This window comes from Aspergillus alliaceus (assembly GCF_009176365.1).
Source record: "Aspergillus alliaceus strain CBS 536.65 unplaced genomic scaffold BDW43scaffold_47, whole genome shotgun sequence".
NCBI lineage: Eukaryota > Fungi > Ascomycota > Eurotiomycetes > Eurotiales > Aspergillaceae > Aspergillus > Aspergillus alliaceus.
Genome location: NW_022474730.1, coordinates 160,558 through 180,714, shown reverse-complemented (window position 1 = coordinate 180,714; position 20,157 = coordinate 160,558). Strand labels below are relative to the sequence as shown.

The window sequence follows — 20,157 nt, the reverse complement described above, 5'->3', positions numbered from 1 at the left end:
GTTGGTGAGGTATCTACCATAGTCACAAGCCTTCCTGAACTGGTTGTTATATCTACCAAGTTTACTTACATGTAAATCTCTGTTGTGTGTTTTTACTTTTTCTCTCATTGGAAGTTATAGTCTATTTCCGAAGTCCCGACAGCAAAATTACCATCCCCAATGCACTTTTATCGCCATAACGCCCAAGCCAAGCTCGAAACAAAAGAAATATAGATGGGGTGGAAAGGGGAATTACTGCTCTCCTCCCTCACCATTAGAAGCCAGTAATTGGAAGCCTTTGACCAGCCCCATGGCGGATCCTGCTGCAACACCCCCAACCAAGACCATCTGTAACCCACCGATAAGCCCCCGTCGAACATTGCGACGACCCTTCCAACCGCTTACAAAACACGTCTTGCCATATCCAAATATGAACAGCGCCACGACCATGGTAGCGATGGACCAGCGCAGGGCGACAAAGGCATCGTGTGGCCCAACGAAGAAGTAGGGGAGTAATGGGACGAACCCGCCGATGAAATACCCCAATGCGATAGTTAGAGCGCAAATCAAGGCGCGCGACCCGGACGGCTCTTGGAGAGTATGATGGAAGTTCATGAGAAACGATGGGAGCATTGGGGACGTGGAGAGGTGCCTTGTGAGTTCGGACACGAGATGAGGAGGCAGATCGTAAGGTGCGAAGATATCGGAGATCGTGTCAGTCATCCCGGATGGATCTGTCATGGTTTGGGATTCGGTCTCTTTTAATGTTGCACGGTAGGATTCCCTGTGCGGATACGTTAGCAAATTCATTCTATCACCAACTCCTAGATCTTCCTCACTCTTCGCTCTTTGCTCCTAAATATCCTCCCAAGCCCATGGATATAGCACCCGCAATGAGTTCAGCCAACCCGCCAAACACCACCACCTTTGTGTCACCCAGTGCGGACAGTCCCGCTGTGAGAGCAAAAGGCACCGTCAAGCCGTCGGAAAGTCCGATAATGGCATCCGAGACCAGTCGCCCGTCGACGATTTTGGAATCTGTTTTCTCCGTTCCTTGTCGGATGGGCTTTTCGGGCTCAGCTGGAGACTCAAGGTCGCTGGACGACCCATTTCGAAGGGGCAGTTGATAGTCCTTCTCCAGGTCCGGGGAATATTCCGAGATGGGGGAGTAGCTGGAGAGGAGGCCCTTGATGGAGGAGATCGACATGGTGGTATACGACGTGACCGACTTTCAGACTAGGACCATGTAGGCAGTACTTTCGAAAGGTGAGTCAAGTGATGTCGAAGGAAGTGGAAGAGGGATGGATTTATATAATAAGAATACTCTACTTCCAGTGGATCGCACTATTCTCTAATGTCACACTGAATGAGAGATGCAGAGAGCGAACAAGTCTGATCAAATGAGAGTACCACGGGATCTATATCCCGGTAACAAGCAATCGATAGGGTCCACTAATTATTAAACCCACACTGCGTATTGGAAGAAGTTTGGATGGGAACGATAAGGAGACGGACCTGAGTCACCTGCCTTAGAACCTATTAAGGGAGAATGACCAACAACGTGCCTGAGGAGAAGAGGCGGTCATTTGCCTCAAAAGAGGGGATCTCTTGGCACGTGGGGATGTGATTCGTCCAAACCCCTCCAGTGAATGCCCTTTACCTAGGTTAGGATCTAGGGAACTTACCCATGTGGGGTTCCCGCCACAAAGCTTGGATCCCGTTGATGGACCCCATGAGAATTCACCTATCACCGCCCACTGGTATCTAAACACAAGCATTCCTGACATGTTACAACCGTCCTTGCATCTTGCTCTTTGCATATCCAAAACAGACCGTGAAGAATCTCAAAGGGACTTTCGCGACGCCATGTAAAGGGGGAAAAAATAAATAGTTCAATAGTGCTCGCTTCCGACGCGAGGGGCACATCGGCTCAATAGCATGTCCCGTACCCCCTCGCGACCTCCGAAAAGCTCCGTCTCATTTTTCCACTTGATCAATACTGATATTGCAAAGACGTCCCACATGGCGTTAACCCGGGGCAGCTGGTCTTCACCGATGATTTCTCCCATATTGGATCCCTGTTGTTGACATATCTTGACCATAGGGAGTGGACCTCCCCTTCTCTTCTCTGGAATGTGACTCCAGATAGGTGTGACGCGACGACTGAACACCATGAGGTATGGCAATAAATATCGCGCGTCAAGCCCTGCGCTGGGCAGTTGCGACTTTCATAAATGAACGATCCGCGGTGACAGGTACGGAAAATGCAGTGGACGTGGACTCTTATCGCGGCGCTAGCAACAGCCACCTCAGCTTTGCCTCATGAAACGCGCAAGGATACCTGGGGCAAACTCCGGTCAAACGTAGGTTGAACACCTCTATCATCGGGACTGGACAGGGTTGTGACATTATTAGATCAAACATGTGGTCTACTTGATGATGGAGAACCACTCCTTCTCCAACATCGCCGGATATTGGGACTTCCATCCAGACATCGACAACCTGCGCAAGAGAGACTACTGTAATGATTACACCAACCCCAAATGGACGGTCTGGGAAGAACCTCTACAGATATGTGCGGCCCCGTACGAAACAGAAGTGCCCCTTGAAGACCCTGATCATGAATTTGCTGGTGTGACATATCAGATTTATCGGAAATGGAATGTAACCAATGACGATGTTCCCAACATGGGAGGCTTTATTGAGCGTCAATCGGAGAAATACGACGCTCCTCCAGGAGAATCGGCGTTTGTCATCAAGGCATATGACCAGAAGAAATCGTCCACTCTGGCTGAGATAGCGCAAAACTTTGCGTTCTGGGACTCCTATGTGAGAATATTCTTTCGCCTGCATGTTAACAACGACGAACGTGACTGACGGACTAGTTTGCGGAACACCCAGGGCCAACCAACCCGAACCGTCAATTTGCTACGTCGGGCTCAACTTGTGGGTTTGTGGATAATACAGGGCAAGCAGCAGGGTTTTTCAATAATGTAACGGGGACTACTTGTGCGACTTCGATTTTTGAAGCACTTAGTAACAAGAACATCAGCTGGAAGAATGTAAGCTGACCCACCACTTCTGGGGCCCTCCAGTGGCTAATACAGTCCAGTACTATGAGACGGATATTATCGATGCATGGATGTACAAGGTAACGAAGTGCCATTCCACATCGTATACGAAAAGACGGCTAAACTCCTACAGTGGGTCCAAGACAATGCTGTCGACCATCTTGCCCATGCTAGCGATTTCTATCGTGATCTAGAAGAAGGCGCATTGCCAACCTTCTCCTATATCAACCCCGAGTGCTGCACGATCGATTCAATGCATCCCAAGAGCAATATGGCAGCTGGGGAGCAAATGATCAAGCACCTATATGACGCGGTTCGGAGATCCAAATATTGGGATAATGTGTAAGACTTATTCGCATATATTGCTTCGAATCCTCCAGCTAATCCGGTATACAGTTTGATCATACTTAACTTTGATGAGCACGGGGGCTTTGCGGACTACGTCCCACCGCCTGTAAATGTTCCCCAGCCTGAAGATGGCATCGCATTCGACGGTGAATCAGAAGGCCATGCGGTCACATATGACTTCACTCGTCTTGGTATCCGGTAGATTACCTACGCCTCTCTTTCCATGACTCAAAATTACTGACCAAATCAGGGTCCCTTCCTTTGTTATATCCCCATACATCGAACCCAACACCTTAATCCACGACGAAGGCACCATGTACACTAGCAATTCGGCGTACACCCACACCTCCATGCTCCACTTCCTGCAGGAACTCTGGGAGTTAGAGGGACTCAATAATCGTGTGCAGTGGGCCAAGACCTTCGAGCATGTATTCACCGACACCAAACGCAAGGATACGCCGGAGACTCTCAGCACACCGATATGGTACGGCAACAGCTGGGAACCGAAGCCCGAGCCGTTTTACCTCCTGAATCAAGATGAGAGCTACTACTCCAAACGGCCATGAGATTTGACAATATAAGATCCATTGTTTTATGTTCATAAACGTTCTCTTCGTTCATGTATCGTCTCATCGTGCCATAGATATAATATAATAGAGTGCAGATAACCTGTCATCTGGCAAGAATGAAAATCAAAAGAATAGTAAACCATTGTGACGCAAATCCTCATAACTAGTTGGCTATCCCGACACAAAACAAGAAATTTAAATCGCACCGAAATATATGATCGGGTGAATGGTACAACTCGCAGAAGGCAACCGTCTCGGGGAAAGGCATCAAAGAAAAGAAGGGAAGCGAAAAACATCTATTTCGACCACCTATTCCAACACCGTTAGCAAATGCATAGACAAGAGGGGGAAATAATGCTGAGAAGAAATGCATACCCCCTCCTCTTCTCAACCTCCCCTTGCTCCGTTGCCGACCCCGTCATATTCCACAACCGACTCTTATAAGCCGGAAACGAGGTATGATTCCACATATTAACCAGAACACTGATCCCCCAGCAAGTAAAAGTCCTCATTAGCCAAGCCCAACTCAAGATTGGAACAAAGAACCGGCAAAGACAAAGGAGAAAGCGAGAACAAACCTCTGACTCCGATCCTTGTAATCTTCATCATTCAACTCCTTCACGCCAACCTTCATCCCGTCCCGACTCCACACCACATTCTTCTTCTCCATCTTCGACCGCGTGTTTCGCGTTACCTCTTGCACGATCGACCAAGCGATGTACCCGATTACGGCGAGGATGGTGACTACCACCAAGAGGATGATGAGGGGGATGAGGCTGCCGCGGGCCATTTTCTTTTTTTTTCTGTTCTCACTTTATCGTTTTGCGCTGCGAGAGTGTTCGGTTGCTTTGGGTTGGTTTGTTTTAATAGCAAGGTTGAACGGAGGAGTTCACGGTTCCTTTAAATCAAGACGTAGGGCTGAGCGGATGTGGATCAGGTGGCTTGAGTGTCTCGAACGACTGGCTCGTGATGTCAAAAAAGCGTTTGGTCGTCCTTCGACTACCTATTATAAGTAAGGGGGTATGGAGTACTTTTGGAGGGTGGGAAGGTGTTTCAATTTATGTCAAAGAAGGAAAAATCAATGCATGCATGCCATTAATTAAATCCAAGTGACAGTGAACAAACAACTCTTAGACTAGGATGCCAGGCGAACACATTCTCAATCGCCAAAAGTGTTGGCAAGCGGGGCGGCACGAAAAATGAAATACTGATGCCTACGTTTAGCGCCGGGCTTTTTCCTTTTTCCCTGTTGGCTGGGGGTTTTCCCCCTTTTTGTTTTTGTTAGTTTGGGCCGAGGTGGTTTCGTGAGTGAGTCTGACACTTGAGAGATTTGATTGCGATTGGTTTGATTTTTGATTACTTGCAAGGGACTTGAGCTGGTGTTGGAGAATTGTGGCTGTGTTGGGGATGGTGGTGGTGGTGGCTTGTTCGTAGGGCACGGATCTGGTTCATGGGGGTGAAGAGGCCAAGCAAGCCACGGTCTTTTTATATCTACATTTAGACTACTGTTTTTGACTCAGGACTTTGACTTGATAGTTAATGGAGAAGCCTAGATTCTAGAATTATGGTCAATTTTTCTTCCTTTCTTTCGTTCCTTTTTTATTATTATGATTTTGAGTGAATTGGTTTCAATTTCTTTACAAGATATACTCCGTGACTACTCTGTATCCTCAATCCTTAAGGTTATATGCCACTCACTGTCGTCATCATGAATCATTCGCTCCTCTACCATTAAAAACACTTGCTACTATGTAGACCATAGTAGAAAACCCCCAATTCTCTCTTCCCGTGTAAATTAGCTTGAAAAGATAATTGATCCCGTACTCAAATAAACGACAGTAATCATGTGCGACGTCCCTTTCTTTCCCATCTTCCCCATTTGCTTCCAATGCGGCACGGACCAGAATCCCTGTCGCTGTAAAGTCCTCGGCCCAACACTAGGTATCTATAGATCTGCACCAGCTCCACCACAGATGGATCGCTAATGGTTTGTTTAGGCTTCTGTGTGACTATTGTTGCGGCTGTATGTCTCATCTCTCTCCCCGTCTCCCTCTCTGCGCATCGATCACTTAGGGAGGCAATTGAAGAAACGAAGACTAATACTGATTGATGGTGTAGGTTTTTTGTTACCCCGCGTCGCTGTTCTGTGGGTGTTGCATGACGCAGACGGGGAAGGAGTAAGTCCTTTTAATTGTCTTGGTTGTTGATGTGCACGGGGTTTAGGGCTGACTTGTCGCGTAGTATGCTGGGGTACCCCGTGACGTTGAATCAGAAGGTGAACCAGGTTATACCGATATGATAGGGACTGGGTGTATGATAATAGACTTGCCTCTTTATTTGGGGTTGGATAATGACAGGGGAATGGGACTACGATGGGATGGTGATCATCATTCTCAAACACGAGTGTTGGATTAAACTTATTAGTAGGAACAAAAAATAGTACTTCGAACCGGATAACAAACAAAATAGGTATAAAAGACATGCAGGGCAAAAACCAACAAAACAAAAATGGTATCCAGGTCAATAATCAAGTAGTAGCACCTCCGCCCGCCAGTCTTGAGTCATCCAGTCCGTCAGCACCGGGTCATGACTATAACAATAAAGATAACGCATCATTCCTATATCCTGGCTACAAAGGACTTAAGTGAGTTTCTCCTTGAGCTTACTGAAGAATGCGCTGGCACGGCTCTTCTTTTTCTTCTGGGATGGGGTTCCATTCGAAGATCCAGAATCCTTGCGCGTGCTGTCCTTGGTTGCAGATGTCGGCTCGGTTGTTGCACCCGCGGCCGTATTTTGAGGGCCTGTGGGCTCGTCGGCAGTCTTAGTTGCACTCGTTCCAGTATCACCAGCGGTTGGGGCAGCTGAGCCGCTACCAGGTCCGGACACTTCGGGCGCCTTGGTGGTTTCGGGCCCAGTTGTGACGGTCGGCCCCGCTTCGGAAGTCGTATCAGGTTTTCTCGTCGGAGTCGTCGCCCGCGGGGATAGCTGGGCCGAATCGGGTTCTGCCCTGGTGACTTGTGGTGCGGTTTCGGTGGTAGCCGCAGTGAGACCAGTAGTGGGCGCTGGCGTACCCGCAGACTCATCGACGGGAACTTTCCGCTGAAGCTCATGCTCCATCTCCCTTTTCTCCCCAACAGCCTTCTTGGTGGCAGCTGCTTCAGGGTCCACGTGTGCCTCGGAGATTGAGTGCCTCACAACTTCCGGAACATCGCCCACAGGGGCTCCGGAATCAATGTTGGTCTGCCTCTTCTGCGACTCGAGAGGAACGGCACCAGCGAGACCTGCAGTAGTAGATGTCGGTGCTGCTGATTGAATAGTGAAAGGGTCTGCAGTCCCCTGGCTGGCCTGGCCCATGGGAAGGCTAGACTCAGGAATCATGTTTCCCGAAATGGGGGGAACGGCAAAGGCGTTGGCTTCTTTTGACTGGCCGCCAGTCAAAGGGTAGCTAGCATCCTGTTCATAGCCGGCCTTATCTGTTCGAACGGTGGAATGGATAGTGTTGGGATTGAAAGTGCTAGGATCAGGCACCTTCTCGCCTGGCCGTAGCTTGATCGGGTTACCTGCACCACTCGAGGCAGGGATGGGGTTCACAGAGAACTGGTCGGCCTCCGATCCTGGGGTTGCAGGGAATGTCCCAGGTACATTGGCCCTCTGCTCGAGAGGAACATGCTTGGCAAGCTCCGCGGTGGTTGAACCGGGGGCAGTGGACGAGAAGGCGGCATCGCCGAGGATATCTTTGCCGGATTGTTTCGGCACTCCGCCGGCCAGTGCAGCAGTTGTAGAATCGGGGGTAACACCAGCCATTACTGCAGAGCCGTTTTGTAAGTTCGAAGTGGTGCGTTCTTTTCGAATCTGAGTAGGATAGAGTACGTTGTTGATGTTGTGGTTACCGTCGTCTTCTTCAGGAACACTATGGTCGGTTGTCCAGATGCCGTCGACGACAAACTTTTAGATAGAGATAGGGAAATATGTTAGTGGATTCAATGCAACATTCTGAGAAAGATACGTTATTTATCTTTATAACAATTTTAGGGGGCATGGGGATTATGATTCCATGGGAGCCTAGAGGGATGACGTCAGGGAACGTGTAAAGCGTCATTGATGTTGACCATTCCCCTTTGGGGGGGTTGAAGCGGGAAGAGACGACGAGAAGGAAGACATTAATTAATTAATTAGTAAGGATGTGAGTCATGTGCAAAGAAGTGAAGAAGAAGAAGAGGGAAAAAAAGATCGTCATGTCAACTCATCGCTAGGATTGCCCTTACCTTGTAATGCAGCTTCTCGTCGGTCATCGGGAGCGGGACATCTTTTTCGAAGACATCGCCTTTCCGATCCAGTCTGACGGTCTTTCCCCAGTCATCGAAGGTCCCGGTCACAAAGACCTCATTTGCGTTGTGAGGCCTAATCTCCCATGCGTCAGTCAGTGATGCAATTCAAAACGAACCATTAATCCCCTCTCGTCCTGTCTGAAACCCTGAAGGATGTACGACAGAAATTGTGATCCAGATAACCAAAGGGATGAGTTGAAATAACTGGCGCTCCAGAACACAAAAGTCCAATTAGGTTATAGCCAGCGCTGAACTTACCACCGAAACGTGTAGCTCCCCATCTCTTCGGTTTGGCAAGTGGGAGGGCGAAACAGCAATCGGGGGAAGTCACGGACGATGAATTGATGACTCCTATTGTGTCTTTGTTGCTCGAACCAGTGTCTCAGAAGGGGCCACAGATATCAAGAAGTGCAACGTGCCCGAAAGGCTGGGAATGGAAGCTGACGATCCTTTCAAGTCCCAAAGCGGGGTGGCGGTAACACAGACCTTCCGCGGCGATCGGAAAACTTGAAAACTAAAACCCAACAGTGGAACTCCAGTACCCATATATATATAGAGAGAGAGAGAGAGACCTTAGAGAAAGAAATCAATCAGTATTTCCGGACAATAGATGGAGAACATCTGATTTTGAAAAAGACGGGAGAATGATATAAATTGATCAGTCCTCTTTTCTAAGTAGGTGTGTTATCGTCAAAGAAATTCTACAGTATAGATGATGACACACATGCCGTTGCTGTGTTGTGTCAGTCAGGGCGGGACGGTCTGGACAGGCCTAGCTGCATGTACAACTCATCAAAAGCTGATCCATTGGTCGCCTCTCTCCTATCCCCGTTCTATCTTCTGCCCTGCATTCTAGCAAGGCCAAGAAGGAGAAAAAAAAAATCTAGGCAGGCAGGAATGAATAAATACCCCCCGTGCCTTTCAAGTTCTTAAGCGCTGTACCTGCAGCCTCACTAATAATATATGGTTTCGTGCCTTTTTCCAAGGCGGTATAGGTATTATAACCCCCCGCGTCTTCCTCAGGTAAAGAACAGACTAAACCATTCAGACTCGATCAGATTTTGGTAAAATCTAGTTGGGTTCCATAGTTCTTTGATTTGTTACTTTCCAGTCACTTTCATTTTCATTTTTCCTTTTTCGAAAATGTTTCTTTTCGAGAACTTTAAGGAAATAATGAGAGTCGAAACCCTTTCCCCAGTTCGTTGAGTATTTTTACTTCATAAATGTTCGAACGATTTACTAGGTTTTGTAGTGGATGGAACAATATATGGTCCTACTGCAAACGGAAAGCTAAACCTAAAAGAGGTAAGCACAGCATCACTGGCCAGAACGCAAGGGACCCAAGGTTCGTCCTGATCTGTGCTCAGCAGACGTCAGTGAAGGGAAGAGCTATTGTAAAATCATGACCTCAGCGATTTGGACGAAAAAGGGTGGGGAGGTGAAGATTTGCCACCAGTACAGTAGGCGAGAAAGTGTTATACATCATGGATTGACAAGTGGCTGCCATTGGACTTCTTGAATTATCATTTTGACCCTGCAGATGAAGAAAAAGGAAAAAGAATAATTAAAACAACGATGATAATAATAATAACTAGCCTACTAATAATTAAGAAAAACGTTCTTCAACTGATCGAATTAAATTAATAATTTATTTAAAAAAAAATAATAATAATAATAAAGAATCGTTAATCCACCAGTGGTGCAACCCGAGAGCCAAGTAGTATGATGGAATCCACCCCCCTTTTAGGGAGTCAAGCCCTCCTCCCTTCTAGAAGGCCCTTGGAATCCTCATAGAACAACTGAATATTCAATTGAAGCCTCCCGCTCCCCTTCCTTCGGAAGATCGGCTTCTTTGCCCTGATTTCTGTCTCCTTTTCCATGTGTTCGATGAGGATGCTAATACTTGCACAGACTATTGACACCACCGTCTCGCTATTGAAAGTAGTGTGGGCTGGTTAGGGGTGGACACCGATCTGCGCGATCCTTATAATTCTGACCGCAGAGAGATTGAGCATTGGTACATCTACGTACAGTACACAACACAACTAGTAGTATGCAGTAGTACTGTGCAGGACTATATCCCCAAGAAAGGATCTGATCCATGGCCCCGAGCATTGGCTAATAGAAATGCATAAGCATGATTAAATTACTGAGAGATTAATTAAACGAGGGGGACTGTTCACGAGGTAGTAGCACTCAGGAGTAACCAAGCCAACCCACACCACCAAACAAGAATTCCATAAGAAGAGTGGAATGGGAGATTGTAGGTAGGTTCCAAGTAAACTTCGTTGCAGAAGCTCCGGGGCCACAGGATCGAAGCTTCTGTGACTTCCATTGCTGCTGCTCCCCACATTTTTTCTGTCTTGTTCTCAATTTCTTCCCCTCCTTTCTGCAACCCCTCCAAATCAGGTCTTCGACTATCAACGCCATTTCTCCCCCCTTTCTTATTTTTCTTCTGATTTTATTTATTCTTTTGCTCGTTTCGTTCCCCCTCCTTCTCCTTTTCTGTGCATGTTGGTGACTTTCTCCCTCGATTTTCCGTGTTGTTTGTGATAGCTAGCTCTGTCTTACCTTCACCCAAGGAACTCCCCACGCGACCCAAAGCAGAGAGAGGTGCAGGTGTGATACCTTAACCAACCTTGTCGGTTACCCCTCCAAAGCTTGTCCCAACTTGAAGCTATTTCTTTCCTATTGCCACACACACACACACACACACATACACCAACGCATTCCTTTCCCCATCTCTTCCTCTTTTATTGTCTTTTCTTTTCTCTTTTTACCGCTCTGGAACCTACACATAAAGGGGAAAGAAAAGAGAAAAGACTCAATACCCTTGTCTCCTACACGGGACACATTCCTGAAACACGGCACTATCTATCAATTAACGCATCTGCGTCAAGCCACAGCCAGTATTGGTACTGGTGTCTCCATCAGAGCTACCACTCGGGAAATCATCCATAATAGACCACACCATCTTTGGTCCGCTGCGACTTTAGATTCTCCAATTAGCCTTCACCTTGAGAATACCCACTCTTGGGCGGAGTGACCCCAGTCCCATTACTTGTGCTTCCAGTCGGTTTCCCTACCCGCCCCTCATCATCCTCGTCCTTCTCAGGCAGTCCCTTCTGCGCACAACTCACTTCTATACTCATTCGCCCTCCCTGCTTCCGTTTTAATTCCATTCATTCCTCCATTTTTCTCAGCATTCCTCTTCATTATATCTAGCATCTAACCTTGTACAGCCTACTTCCGCCTTCCCTTCCCAGCGGCTTCAGTCGCGGTATTCCGTTTTAAACATCTTCCCCACTTCCCTGTGGCCGGAGAGATAGCTCCTCCGGCCCTACTGCCGACACAATGGCTGAAAGCTCCTTCCCCGGTGCTAATCCTCACCTTAAGGTGGGCACAAAAGACGATAAAACTTCAGCATTCCAAAAGATCTCAGAGGACGAGGAGTGGGAGGTGACGTCACCAACTGACCCGACCTTTCGGTCTGCAAACTCAGCGGCAGCTTCATCCTCCGCTGAGAACAACCTCTTCGGAGGCAGTGCATTTCAAGATCAACAACAAGGCGGAGGAATACGTTTTCGCCGGAGCCCTTTCGGCGACGCTTCGGGAGATGGAGATGAAGACCATGATGACTTCAACGAACATCCCGAAGGAGCCCGTCCGACCGGCGCCTTGAACGAGGGATTCCCGAATAACTATGCATTGGGTCGTCGGACGTCCGTCTCTGCTGAATCCTTGAACCCCACCTCGGCTGGCTCAGATAGCTGGGTGCCTCCACACCATCCGAAGAGTGAAGATCAAGTCTCGCGATTGAAGACGGCCGTTAGTGGCAACTTTCTATTCTCCCATCTTGATGACGACCAGTTCAAGACCGTGGTTGATGCTCTAGTTGAGAAGCCCATTCCCGCCAAGGACATTAAAGTGATCTCGCAAGGCGATGCGGGTGATTACTTCTACATTGTGGAAGATGGTCACTTCGACGTCTACATTCACCCGTCCGGCTCGGTGCAGTCGGGTCCGGATGGGATGGGGACTAAGGCTGGTACGATCGGACCCGGAGGTTCGTTTGGAGAACTAGCTCTTATGTACAATGCACCTCGAGCTGCAACGATTGTGTCCACGGACTCGAAGAGCACTCTCTGGGCTTTGGATCGGATCACATTCCGAAGAATTCTCATGGACTCTGCGTTCCAGCGACGTCGCATGTACGAGGCCTTTTTGGAAGAGGTTCCGCTGCTCTCGAGCCTAAAGCCTTACGAGCGTTCCAAGATTGCCGATGCTCTAGACGCAATTAAGTACTCAGCCGGCTCTACAATCATCAAGGAGGGTGACCCCGGCGATGCATTCTACCTTCTCGAGTCGGGAGAGGCGGAGGCTTTCATGGAAGGGGTGGACAGACCGGTGAAGTCCTATAAGCGGGGCGATTTCTTCGGAGAGCTCGCCCTGCTGGCCGACCAGCCCCGAGCCGCCAGCGTAGTTGCGAAGACCGACGTCAAAGTGGCAAAGCTCGGTCGAGATGGATTCAAGCGGTTATTAGGGCCCGTGGAGGAGATTATGAGAAGAGCGGAGTATGAACCGAAGCCTGCCGCTTCGTAGCAGGATCTATTTAGTCTCTGCAGATACTGGAGTGAACAGTTCGCTTCTTTTATGTGCGATTATCAGTGTCATTTTTCTTTTCCATCATTCCTTTAATCGCTAATTGTATGTCTTGTTTGGGTGCCCAAGGATTCTAGTGAACGGGGGCATCGGGCGTTATCTCCAGTGACAGAAAAATGGAGCTCCCCCATGTCATCGGCGAGTCACGGCTGGTCTTAGTGCTTCTTGTCACCAATATCATCAGGGATGATTTCGGGGGTAGCGGCAGGCAGGGATATCAAGAATTCTTTGTTGGGCCATCTGGACCATGGGTTAAGGCTCGATGGTCCACATCATTCCTGACACCTGTTCTCTACCTCCAGGTGGTCCCTCATGCGGTGACAATCTTTTCCTTTTTTCTTCTCCTTCCAATCATCGCAATGTTGATCTCACCACCGGGCTGCGGTCAATACACACATGTACATGGTCAATCTCTTTATATGGCATCATATATGGCATCATAGCTGGAGAGTTTCTTGTGCAAATCGGACTACTGCTATCCATGGCATGAGGCACATACAAATGAAGTAGAATAGCACGTACGGTCTTATAAAACCATCATCGGACAACCAAATCACTCCGCAACACCCATTTTTCGCCGCCCGAAACCTCGTTCCCCTCATGTAGGAGACATCTGTCGCCATGCCGATGCAGTAGCGCCATACCCGTGACTGGGGCCACTGAAATTGGGTCGGGGTTGCGATTCCCGCGCGTGGATTCCGGATAGAAAATCGTCTCACCTCCCGTGCAGGTAGTCAAGTAGATGAGAAGAGTCCATGTGGTGCGAGCAGTCTGGGATGGATGTGCAGGGGACGAGAAAGTGAGGGTATTAGAATCATCATCTGCAATCATTAGTCCCTCCGCACACAAAACATGTATGTGTATATATCTATGTATGTCCCCGAACTTGTTTCCAGAATAATACATAGCCAGTTGTACAACCCACCAGGTTACACCTTTATCTACAGGAGAAACCCGGGCATATATATATACTACGTATCAAAAAGGCAAGGCAGGAAAGAAAAGAGAAGAAAAAGAAAGAAAAACTCACAATGTTGCGCAAAAAACTGCCCCTTCGAATACCGATAAATCCGAATATTACCATTCAATCCCAAAGGCTCTCCGCCCCAGGTTTCCTTCATAGACCTCTTCCCATGACCGTCCATCACCAGATCCTTCAGCGCCGTCTCGCTCCACAACGACTCCGCCAACCGCTCATCTTGGATCTGGAACCGATCGTTGACGCGGACCGCTTCACCCTTTTTCGGTTTCCCGGGTGTGGTGGTCAAGGGTAACGTGGCGAGGAATGAGACGTAGGCTTTGCAGAGGTTTGCGGTGAAGAAGTTTGGGATTAGGTAGATTTGGTCAGGGAGGAGGGGGTCGAGGGTGAGGTCGGATGAGGGGATTAGGGGGCGGAGGGGTGGCCAGTTGGGTTTGGGGGTAGATTGGGAGGGTTGGGTGTCTTTTTTGGTTTTGGATTTTGGGGGCATGGTTTATTTCTTTTTTTCCTTCTTTCTTTGTTTCTTTCGTGGTTTTGGGTCGGGGCGGAGATTTCAAGGTTGGAATTGATATGTACGAAAATTGTGTACGGAGTATTGGGTAATACAATATCAGACGGGAAGTTCGGATATATATATATATATATATATATATGAGGTATATCAGAGTGATTAAATATGTATAAAGTGATATGATCTTGCTTTATTTTGTATTCTCCGGATTTAATAGCGATAACTTTCCAGAGATTAGGTTTTCTGGGAGAGATCGATAGAGCGGTGTTACCAGCTTACCAGCTTTACCGTCAGTGGAGGAAGAAACTGCAAGTAATGCAGGGGATTTCTTGGCGTTGCTGTATTTAGACCTGAGAGAAAACAATCTTTTAAATACCTTCGTTACTCGACACATACCGTTCCCAAGAGGCGCAACAGACATCCTACTTGGCACTTAAATCTCTAGGCCCTTTTTCTTTGGGCATTAGGTCATCAAAAAATTGGTTGTCCCTATGAGAGATCATTTCCCAAGACCTAGTTCGACCCAACGAGGAATTTAGTGTACTTATGATCTGCTTGATACTAGTATTAATACAACTAAGACTCTGACAGGATACTGTACAGGCAGCATACAGAGAGCATCGCAGCCCATGTACGCTCACACATAGGCATGAAACTCACATCTGGATAATACCTTGATTCGAACGTTATATGCAGGTCCACGGTACCTTTATCTAACTACAGCTATGGACAAGAAAGGGAAATACTCGAGAACAATCAGAGATTGAAACAGATACCGTACACGTACCGTATCAACTGTCACATGACTACGGGACTCCGTACGGACCAGTCAAGCGGCAGAAAAAAGAAAAAAAAAAGTAAAAAAACCACCGGCTCCTCTTTTCTCCCGCCAGTTAGATCGCCTCCTTCTCATGGCCTCACTTCACCGCCCAGCTTCTCTCATCCCTCCAGCCCGTTGTCTTTCTTCAACCAGCAGCAGCCGCCGGTCATGTCGTCGTCGCAGACCATGACAGCGCCAGCGGTGGGCCATCGACCGCCTGATGCTGGTCCGAATATGTCGTCAATGTATGACTATGGCCGTTCTCAACAGCCTGACGACCATCGGCCCCCCTCCCCGCCCAGCGACTCCGCAATCCGCGCTTTGCACGATTCTGCCCCCGACCCCCCCGATGCTCCTTCCAATGGCTTGACTTCTTCCTCCGGCATGATGCCCGTCAAGTCTGAGCCCGATGAAAATGCTTTCCCCCCTTCCGCTGCCGAACAAAGCTCTCAAACTGATACAAGACGTCAGTCCGCGGCCAGCGCGCTCTTGGCTCAACTCCTCGGCAACCCGTCGACAATGCCTCCCGACGAGCCAGGGCCATCGGCGGACCACTCCGTATCCGCAGCGCAAAAGACAAGCAAACATCAGGAAGTGGATGATGGGTCAAATGGACAGTGGTCGGCCGACGCGCCTGTGGGAACTGCAGCCATGTCCTCAGACCTAACTGGAGCCCAAGACCAGATCCCAGCCAACTCAAATGAGTTGCCGGGGTCCCAACAAGCACAGAAAATCTCCGATCAACCACCGGATATACCATTTCCGAATCCAGAGGAGGACCTGAACATATCAGTAAAACATCCAGATCCCTCGGAAGGCCTCACGGACCCTTTACTATTCTCGAAGTCAAGTCTAGACCATTCCGACCTATTCTCACCGTTTGATATAACCGGCGCTCCGAAGGACCCGTTCGAAGCATTGCAGCAGAATGAGATGCTTACAGCTGCCTATCTTTCCCAGGGTGCTGACCTGTCGGCCCTTGGTTACTCTGGAGGACTACAAGACCGTCACGGATCAATTGCCGGATCAGAACCTCGCATCCAGGCTTTTGCAAAACTAGAATTCGATGATGGTCATTTCTATTGCAATACATATTCGTTCATTCTCGGGCGAGACGTGCGGGCTGCCCGAGCTGCCCATCAACGTGAATTCCATGTCCGACAGGCCATGAGACATTCCCGCGCGAAAAGTTCGAGTGGTGGTAACACGTCGCATACTCCTATCCGAATGAAACATGAAGGTAGTGGAATTATGGGAAGCGTCGTCAGCGACCGCGGTGGAATAATGGGCTTTGATCCTGATATCCCTCCCCATCTTCCCTCCCGTCTAAGTCGGCGATCGTCCAACTCATCCCATGCCGAGGCGGGAGCTCCGATTCACGCGACACCAGCTCAGCTACAGTCGAATACTACTGATTATAACGCTCTTGCTCTGCAATCGCTAAATGATGAGGGTGGTGATGCGAAACCGGTTGATGCTTTGGCTCTGCTTCCGTCTCCAGACTCTTGTCCAACAATCCCGATTCATCCCCCTGCCACAACCGATGGTAGTGCCGCCGGACACCGAGGTATCTCACGGAAACATGTAAAGATCGCATATAACTTCGATAAGAATCTCTTTGAGATGGAAGTCATGGGGAGAAACGGTGCATTCATCGGGGCTGATTGGCTATCACCTGGCCAGATCAGGCCCTTGCACAGTGGTGATTATATCCAGATTGGTGGCGTACGAATACGATTCTTGCTTCCGGATGTACCAATTGGTGAAACGGGTGCCGATATAGTCGAGGAATCCTACGTGGCAGAAGAAGAAAATGCACAAGCTTCAGTTCCTGCAGTGGAGAATGACGAGGATGAGAAGCGTTGCAAACCTGAGAGCACGGAGAATAAAGATGCTCCAAGAACAACTAAGATTATTCTCAAGACCAGGGATCCTGATTCTGCACGTCCAGTACCGTCTATTGAAGGTTCTACTGACAGCCAGCAACCTATGCGTCGTCGAGGTCCGGGACGGCCACCCAAGGACGGTATCATGTCGAAACGTGAACGGGCCGAGTTGGCCCGGGAACAGAAATTGGCTGCGAAACGTGAGGCAAATGGGGGTGTCACTCCTCCCCCTATGAATCGGCCGAAGGCCGGAAAGACCACATCTACAGGCACCGCTACTGCTACGCCCAAGGAGCCCTTCGGTGCAGAGTCTCCTGGATCCAAACCCGAAAAGCGCAAGTACACGAAGAGGAAGAAGCCCGATGGCACCCTTATGGACTACCCTCTTCCTTCTACGGAAGGTGGCCAGTTCCCTATGGACCAGCGCCCAGAAGACTACGTCAAGCCTCCTCCAGTTAAGAAGCGCAAGCCTTCGCGTTCACCCTCACCCAACTATCCACCAGAATCTGCGTACACCCCAGAGGATCTGGCCAAACCCCCTTACAATTATGCGGTTCTTATCTTCGATGCTCTCACTGAGGCTGGCACGCCGATGACGCTGAAGCAAATCTATCGCGCACTGAAGTTAAAGTATCCCTATTTTCGCTTCAAGTGTGAAACTGAAGGCTGGACGTCCAGTGTGCGACATAATCTCAACGGCAACAGCCACCTCTTCATGCATGCCGAACGAGATGGTAAAGGGTGGTCATGGCAACTACGTCCAGGGGCCTCAGTTGAAAAGGAGAAGAAGAGGCGTCCGTCGCCGCCTCCGCCAGTGTCGCAACCACCGCCGATGTCAGCTGCCACTCCGCAGTACATGCCTCCTATGAACGCACCCTACTCCAACGCGCCGAATGGGCAGGCAAATATGGCCAATCCCCATTTCCAATTCCCGTCGATGCCATCAAATCCTTACACGGCCCCCTCGCCCGCGCCCGCGCCTACACCTGCACCTCAGCAATCAAGTCCCTACCCGCCACCATCTCAACCCTCCGCTTCTACCCCTTTCCCGATACCAAGTCCATTACGGAACAACCTCCCACCTGCTTTTGCTCAGACAACGCCTTCCACGTACACCTCCCCGTATGCCTCCGACCCCCCTCCGCAGCTGGTTCAATATCAGCAATCGCAGCAACAACAGACCATTCAAACACAGCCCCAGCATCACTCGCCTTACCCACCCGCGAATCCGCCTCCGCCACCGCCTCCTCAGATGCCAATCAACCCACCTCCCCAAAATCTTCCGCCCAATCCTGGTCCACCTTTGCAACACCAGCCCAACCTCAGCGTTGCCCCTGGCGAGCCCAGTTCCGGCCCTATGGATACTTCCGAAGCTTCTTCGTTCAATGACCGAGCAAACAAGGCGATTGACGACTTCGAGGCCGTTCTTATGGAGGATTATGAAGACAAGAACTATATCCGGGAGGTTCTCAAGAGCGCCCGCGCCCGGGTTCTAGGCGAGGCCTCGGAAAGCTCCTTCCCTGGTGGCGAGCCCAAGGACGAGGCGGTCATTGTGGATGCACTCCGGAACTTGATTGGGAGTCTGAAGGATGAATAGTCCCGAGTGTTACTCCACCGGATTGCTTTGTTTGAATGAGTTACGATTTGGAATTTCTTTCTCTGTCATGTTTACGAATGTCTCCATTTGGCGATTGGCTGGTGTTGCGGGAGGTACAAAAACCTGGGAACCCAACGATCGGCGACAAAGGTTGTCACCGGTTTTACGAGTATGATTTGCTATTTTTCTTCTTCTGCATTTGAATATCTCTTCTGTTTCTGTTCTCTCATCTCGATTTCTTTGTTTCGATGATATCCACTACGTTCTGGGCTTCTTTTGATTCATGTCGCGGCCCCGGAACCATTGAGATCCTACCGGGTAGAATTTATTCCACTGTTGTGGCAGGTGTAGCAGGGAAAACTAGGAGTTAGTTGCATAGACAAAAGATGAATCTGGGGTTTACTCTCGGTAAAATGACACCTTCGTGATTACTTCTTGCTTTGGTTCCTTTGATCTGTCTGTCTGCAAATGGGATCCGAATCTCCCCTAGCCGCGGAACGGGTTCTGGAAAATTCCAAATATGATATAAAAGAAAAGCTTCACATCACGGGGAAAGTAGGCTTGGGTTTGTTTAGAATCCGAAGATAGCCGACTGGTTGGGTGCCTTTACAGTTGGGATGGGAGTCAGTTAGCGGTTATCGGAATCTTGGGCGGTTAAGGAATCGATGTGAACAATGGGGTAAACAAACACCAGAATCGAACCCGTGCCAGCGTTGGTTGGCTATAAAAGTGGTTTCTGTTGCGTACTGCGGTTTGTTTACCCCTCACTGTTTTCACCCCTCCTTTACTTTCTCAAATGTTCTTCTTCCTGAATTGTCCGATGATGGGCACTGTGCTTTTTTAGCTGGAAGTCAAACCTCAAGATTCTAATTTGTCTTTCCTCATACGTCAAGGAGGTTATCTAAGTATATTGGAACATCGGGTCAGGTCATCGGGCAGCGATTTCCCCCACTTTACCGGATTGTTTCGACTGCATAAGGGTCTCTCTCAGGTTCAAAAACCTATTATTACTATTACTACTACTATTATATTACTATTTATTAATACGATAAACTCTCATTCCTCCTTTTTTTTTTCCGCGGGAAAGGCATATTCTCTTCTTACACAGTACTACTAACGAAGAGGTACAGGATCGATCAGTATGTGGTGGAGGTACCCCTGTAAGGGCCATAGCCTACTCCATGTATATCAAAACATGCACATATGTACTCCGTCCCTCCGGTAGGTACGGATAGCATCGATGATATGCAGTCTGAATAAGGACTGGTGAAAGGGGTCGGTGTGTACCTTACTGACGAGGTGAGTTGTACCGGGTGTGGTTTGTCTGGTTAACCCCATGATGCGCTGTAATAATATCATCGCGAACGGTACCTGAATAGGTACCACCCTATAATGGGGTAACTGGTT

At 48.9% G+C, this 20,157-nt stretch overlaps 8 protein-coding genes across 8 annotated transcripts; 4 read left to right on the top strand and 4 right to left on the bottom strand.

The window, feature by feature from the left end:
* Positions 1-60: 60 nt before the first annotated feature.
* On the bottom strand, positions 61-1,562 carry BDW43DRAFT_287095 (VIT1/CCC1 transporter family protein). The gene is made up of 2 exons (XM_032043112.1): positions 819-1,562; positions 61-763 (listed from the first exon to the last, which is right to left on the bottom strand). The coding sequence occupies exons 1-2, from the start codon at positions 1,184-1,186 to the stop codon at positions 232-234; spliced, it is 900 nt and encodes a 299-aa protein (XP_031896837.1). The 5' UTR covers positions 1,187-1,562; the 3' UTR covers positions 61-231.
* A 495-nt stretch (positions 1,563-2,057) lies between these two features.
* BDW43DRAFT_174634 (phosphoesterase) lies at positions 2,058-3,980 on the top strand. Its single transcript, XM_032038786.1, has 7 exons — positions 2,058-2,342; positions 2,395-2,808; positions 2,865-3,041; positions 3,092-3,130; positions 3,184-3,392; positions 3,447-3,596; positions 3,649-3,980. Exons 1-7 carry the CDS (start codon positions 2,244-2,246, stop codon positions 3,962-3,964), a joined length of 1,404 nt encoding a protein of 467 aa, XP_031896836.1. The 5' UTR covers positions 2,058-2,243; the 3' UTR covers positions 3,965-3,980.
* A 181-nt stretch (positions 3,981-4,161) lies between these two features.
* On the bottom strand, positions 4,162-4,951 carry BDW43DRAFT_174622 (uncharacterized protein). Its single transcript, XM_032038785.1, has 3 exons — positions 4,546-4,951; positions 4,343-4,450; positions 4,162-4,276 (listed from the first exon to the last, which is right to left on the bottom strand). The coding sequence occupies exons 1-3, from the start codon at positions 4,755-4,757 to the stop codon at positions 4,264-4,266; spliced, it is 333 nt and encodes a 110-aa protein (XP_031896835.1). The 5' UTR covers positions 4,758-4,951; the 3' UTR covers positions 4,162-4,263.
* Positions 4,952-6,203: 1,252 nt separating this feature from the next.
* BDW43DRAFT_174532 (carbohydrate-binding module family 48 protein) lies at positions 6,204-8,004 on the bottom strand. Its single transcript, XM_032038784.1, has one exon. The coding sequence runs from the start codon at positions 7,769-7,771 to the stop codon at positions 6,608-6,610; it is 1,164 nt and encodes a 387-aa protein (XP_031896834.1). The 5' UTR covers positions 7,772-8,004; the 3' UTR covers positions 6,204-6,607.
* Positions 8,005-10,901: 2,897 nt separating this feature from the next.
* On the top strand, positions 10,902-12,985 carry BDW43DRAFT_174499 (cyclic nucleotide-binding domain-containing protein). Its single transcript, XM_032038783.1, has 2 exons — positions 10,902-10,936; positions 11,538-12,985. The coding sequence occupies exon 2, from the start codon at positions 11,650-11,652 to the stop codon at positions 12,895-12,897; it is 1,248 nt and encodes a 415-aa protein (XP_031896833.1). The 5' UTR covers positions 10,902-10,936; positions 11,538-11,649; the 3' UTR covers positions 12,898-12,985.
* Positions 12,986-13,460, top strand: BDW43DRAFT_174480 (uncharacterized protein). Its single transcript, XM_032038782.1, has one exon. It carries the CDS (start codon positions 13,074-13,076, stop codon positions 13,398-13,400), a length of 327 nt encoding a protein of 108 aa, XP_031896832.1. The 5' UTR covers positions 12,986-13,073; the 3' UTR covers positions 13,401-13,460.
* On the bottom strand, positions 13,432-14,589 carry BDW43DRAFT_287074 (uncharacterized protein). Its single transcript, XM_032043111.1, has 2 exons — positions 13,988-14,589; positions 13,432-13,778 (listed from the first exon to the last, which is right to left on the bottom strand). The coding sequence occupies exons 1-2, from the start codon at positions 14,424-14,426 to the stop codon at positions 13,495-13,497; spliced, it is 723 nt and encodes a 240-aa protein (XP_031896831.1). The 5' UTR covers positions 14,427-14,589; the 3' UTR covers positions 13,432-13,494.
* A 1,062-nt stretch (positions 14,590-15,651) lies between these two features.
* On the top strand, positions 15,652-18,750 carry BDW43DRAFT_302763 (forkhead domain protein; the record flags this gene model as incomplete). Its single annotated transcript, XM_032045297.1, has 2 exons — positions 15,652-16,228; positions 16,262-18,750. The coding sequence occupies 2 exons, from the start codon at positions 15,652-15,654 to the stop codon at positions 18,748-18,750; spliced, it is 3,066 nt and encodes a 1,021-aa protein (XP_031896830.1).
* Between the last annotated feature and the right edge of the window lie 1,407 nt (positions 18,751-20,157).

What these genes read in the sequence shown, in the direction of transcription:
- BDW43DRAFT_287095 (XM_032043112.1), bottom strand. Translation starts at nt 1,186, where the DNA reads ATGTCGATCTCCTCCATCAAGGGCCTCCTCTCCAGCTACTCCCCCATC. An exon ending in TTAGGAGCAAAGAGCGAAGA is followed by an intron (nt 764 to 818) that starts GTGAGGAAGATC and finishes GTATCCGCACAG; the next exon opens with GGAATCCTACCGTGCAACAT.
- BDW43DRAFT_174634 (XM_032038786.1), top strand. Translation starts at nt 2,244, where the DNA reads ATGCAGTGGACGTGGACTCTTATCGCGGCGCTAGCAACAGCCACCTCA. An exon ending in AGAACATCAGCTGGAAGAAT is followed by an intron (nt 3,042 to 3,091) that starts GTAAGCTGACCC and finishes AATACAGTCCAG; the next exon opens with TACTATGAGACGGATATTAT. An exon ending in TTCACTCGTCTTGGTATCCG is followed by an intron (nt 3,597 to 3,648) that starts GTAGATTACCTA and finishes TGACCAAATCAG; the next exon opens with GGTCCCTTCCTTTGTTATAT.
- BDW43DRAFT_174622 (XM_032038785.1), bottom strand. Translation starts at nt 4,757, where the DNA reads ATGGCCCGCGGCAGCCTCATCCCCCTCATCATCCTCTTGGTGGTAGTC. An exon ending in TACAAGGATCGGAGTCAGAG is followed by an intron (nt 4,451 to 4,545) that starts GTTTGTTCTCGC and finishes CTGGGGGATCAG; the next exon opens with TGTTCTGGTTAATATGTGGA.
- BDW43DRAFT_174532 (XM_032038784.1), bottom strand. Translation starts at nt 7,771, where the DNA reads ATGGCTGGTGTTACCCCCGATTCTACAACTGCTGCACTGGCCGGCGGA.
- BDW43DRAFT_174499 (XM_032038783.1), top strand. Translation starts at nt 11,650, where the DNA reads ATGGCTGAAAGCTCCTTCCCCGGTGCTAATCCTCACCTTAAGGTGGGC.
- BDW43DRAFT_174480 (XM_032038782.1), top strand. Translation starts at nt 13,074, where the DNA reads ATGGAGCTCCCCCATGTCATCGGCGAGTCACGGCTGGTCTTAGTGCTT.
- BDW43DRAFT_287074 (XM_032043111.1), bottom strand. Translation starts at nt 14,426, where the DNA reads ATGCCCCCAAAATCCAAAACCAAAAAAGACACCCAACCCTCCCAATCT. An exon ending in GCAGTTTTTTGCGCAACATT is followed by an intron (nt 13,779 to 13,987) that starts GTGAGTTTTTCT and finishes TAATGATTGCAG; the next exon opens with ATGATGATTCTAATACCCTC.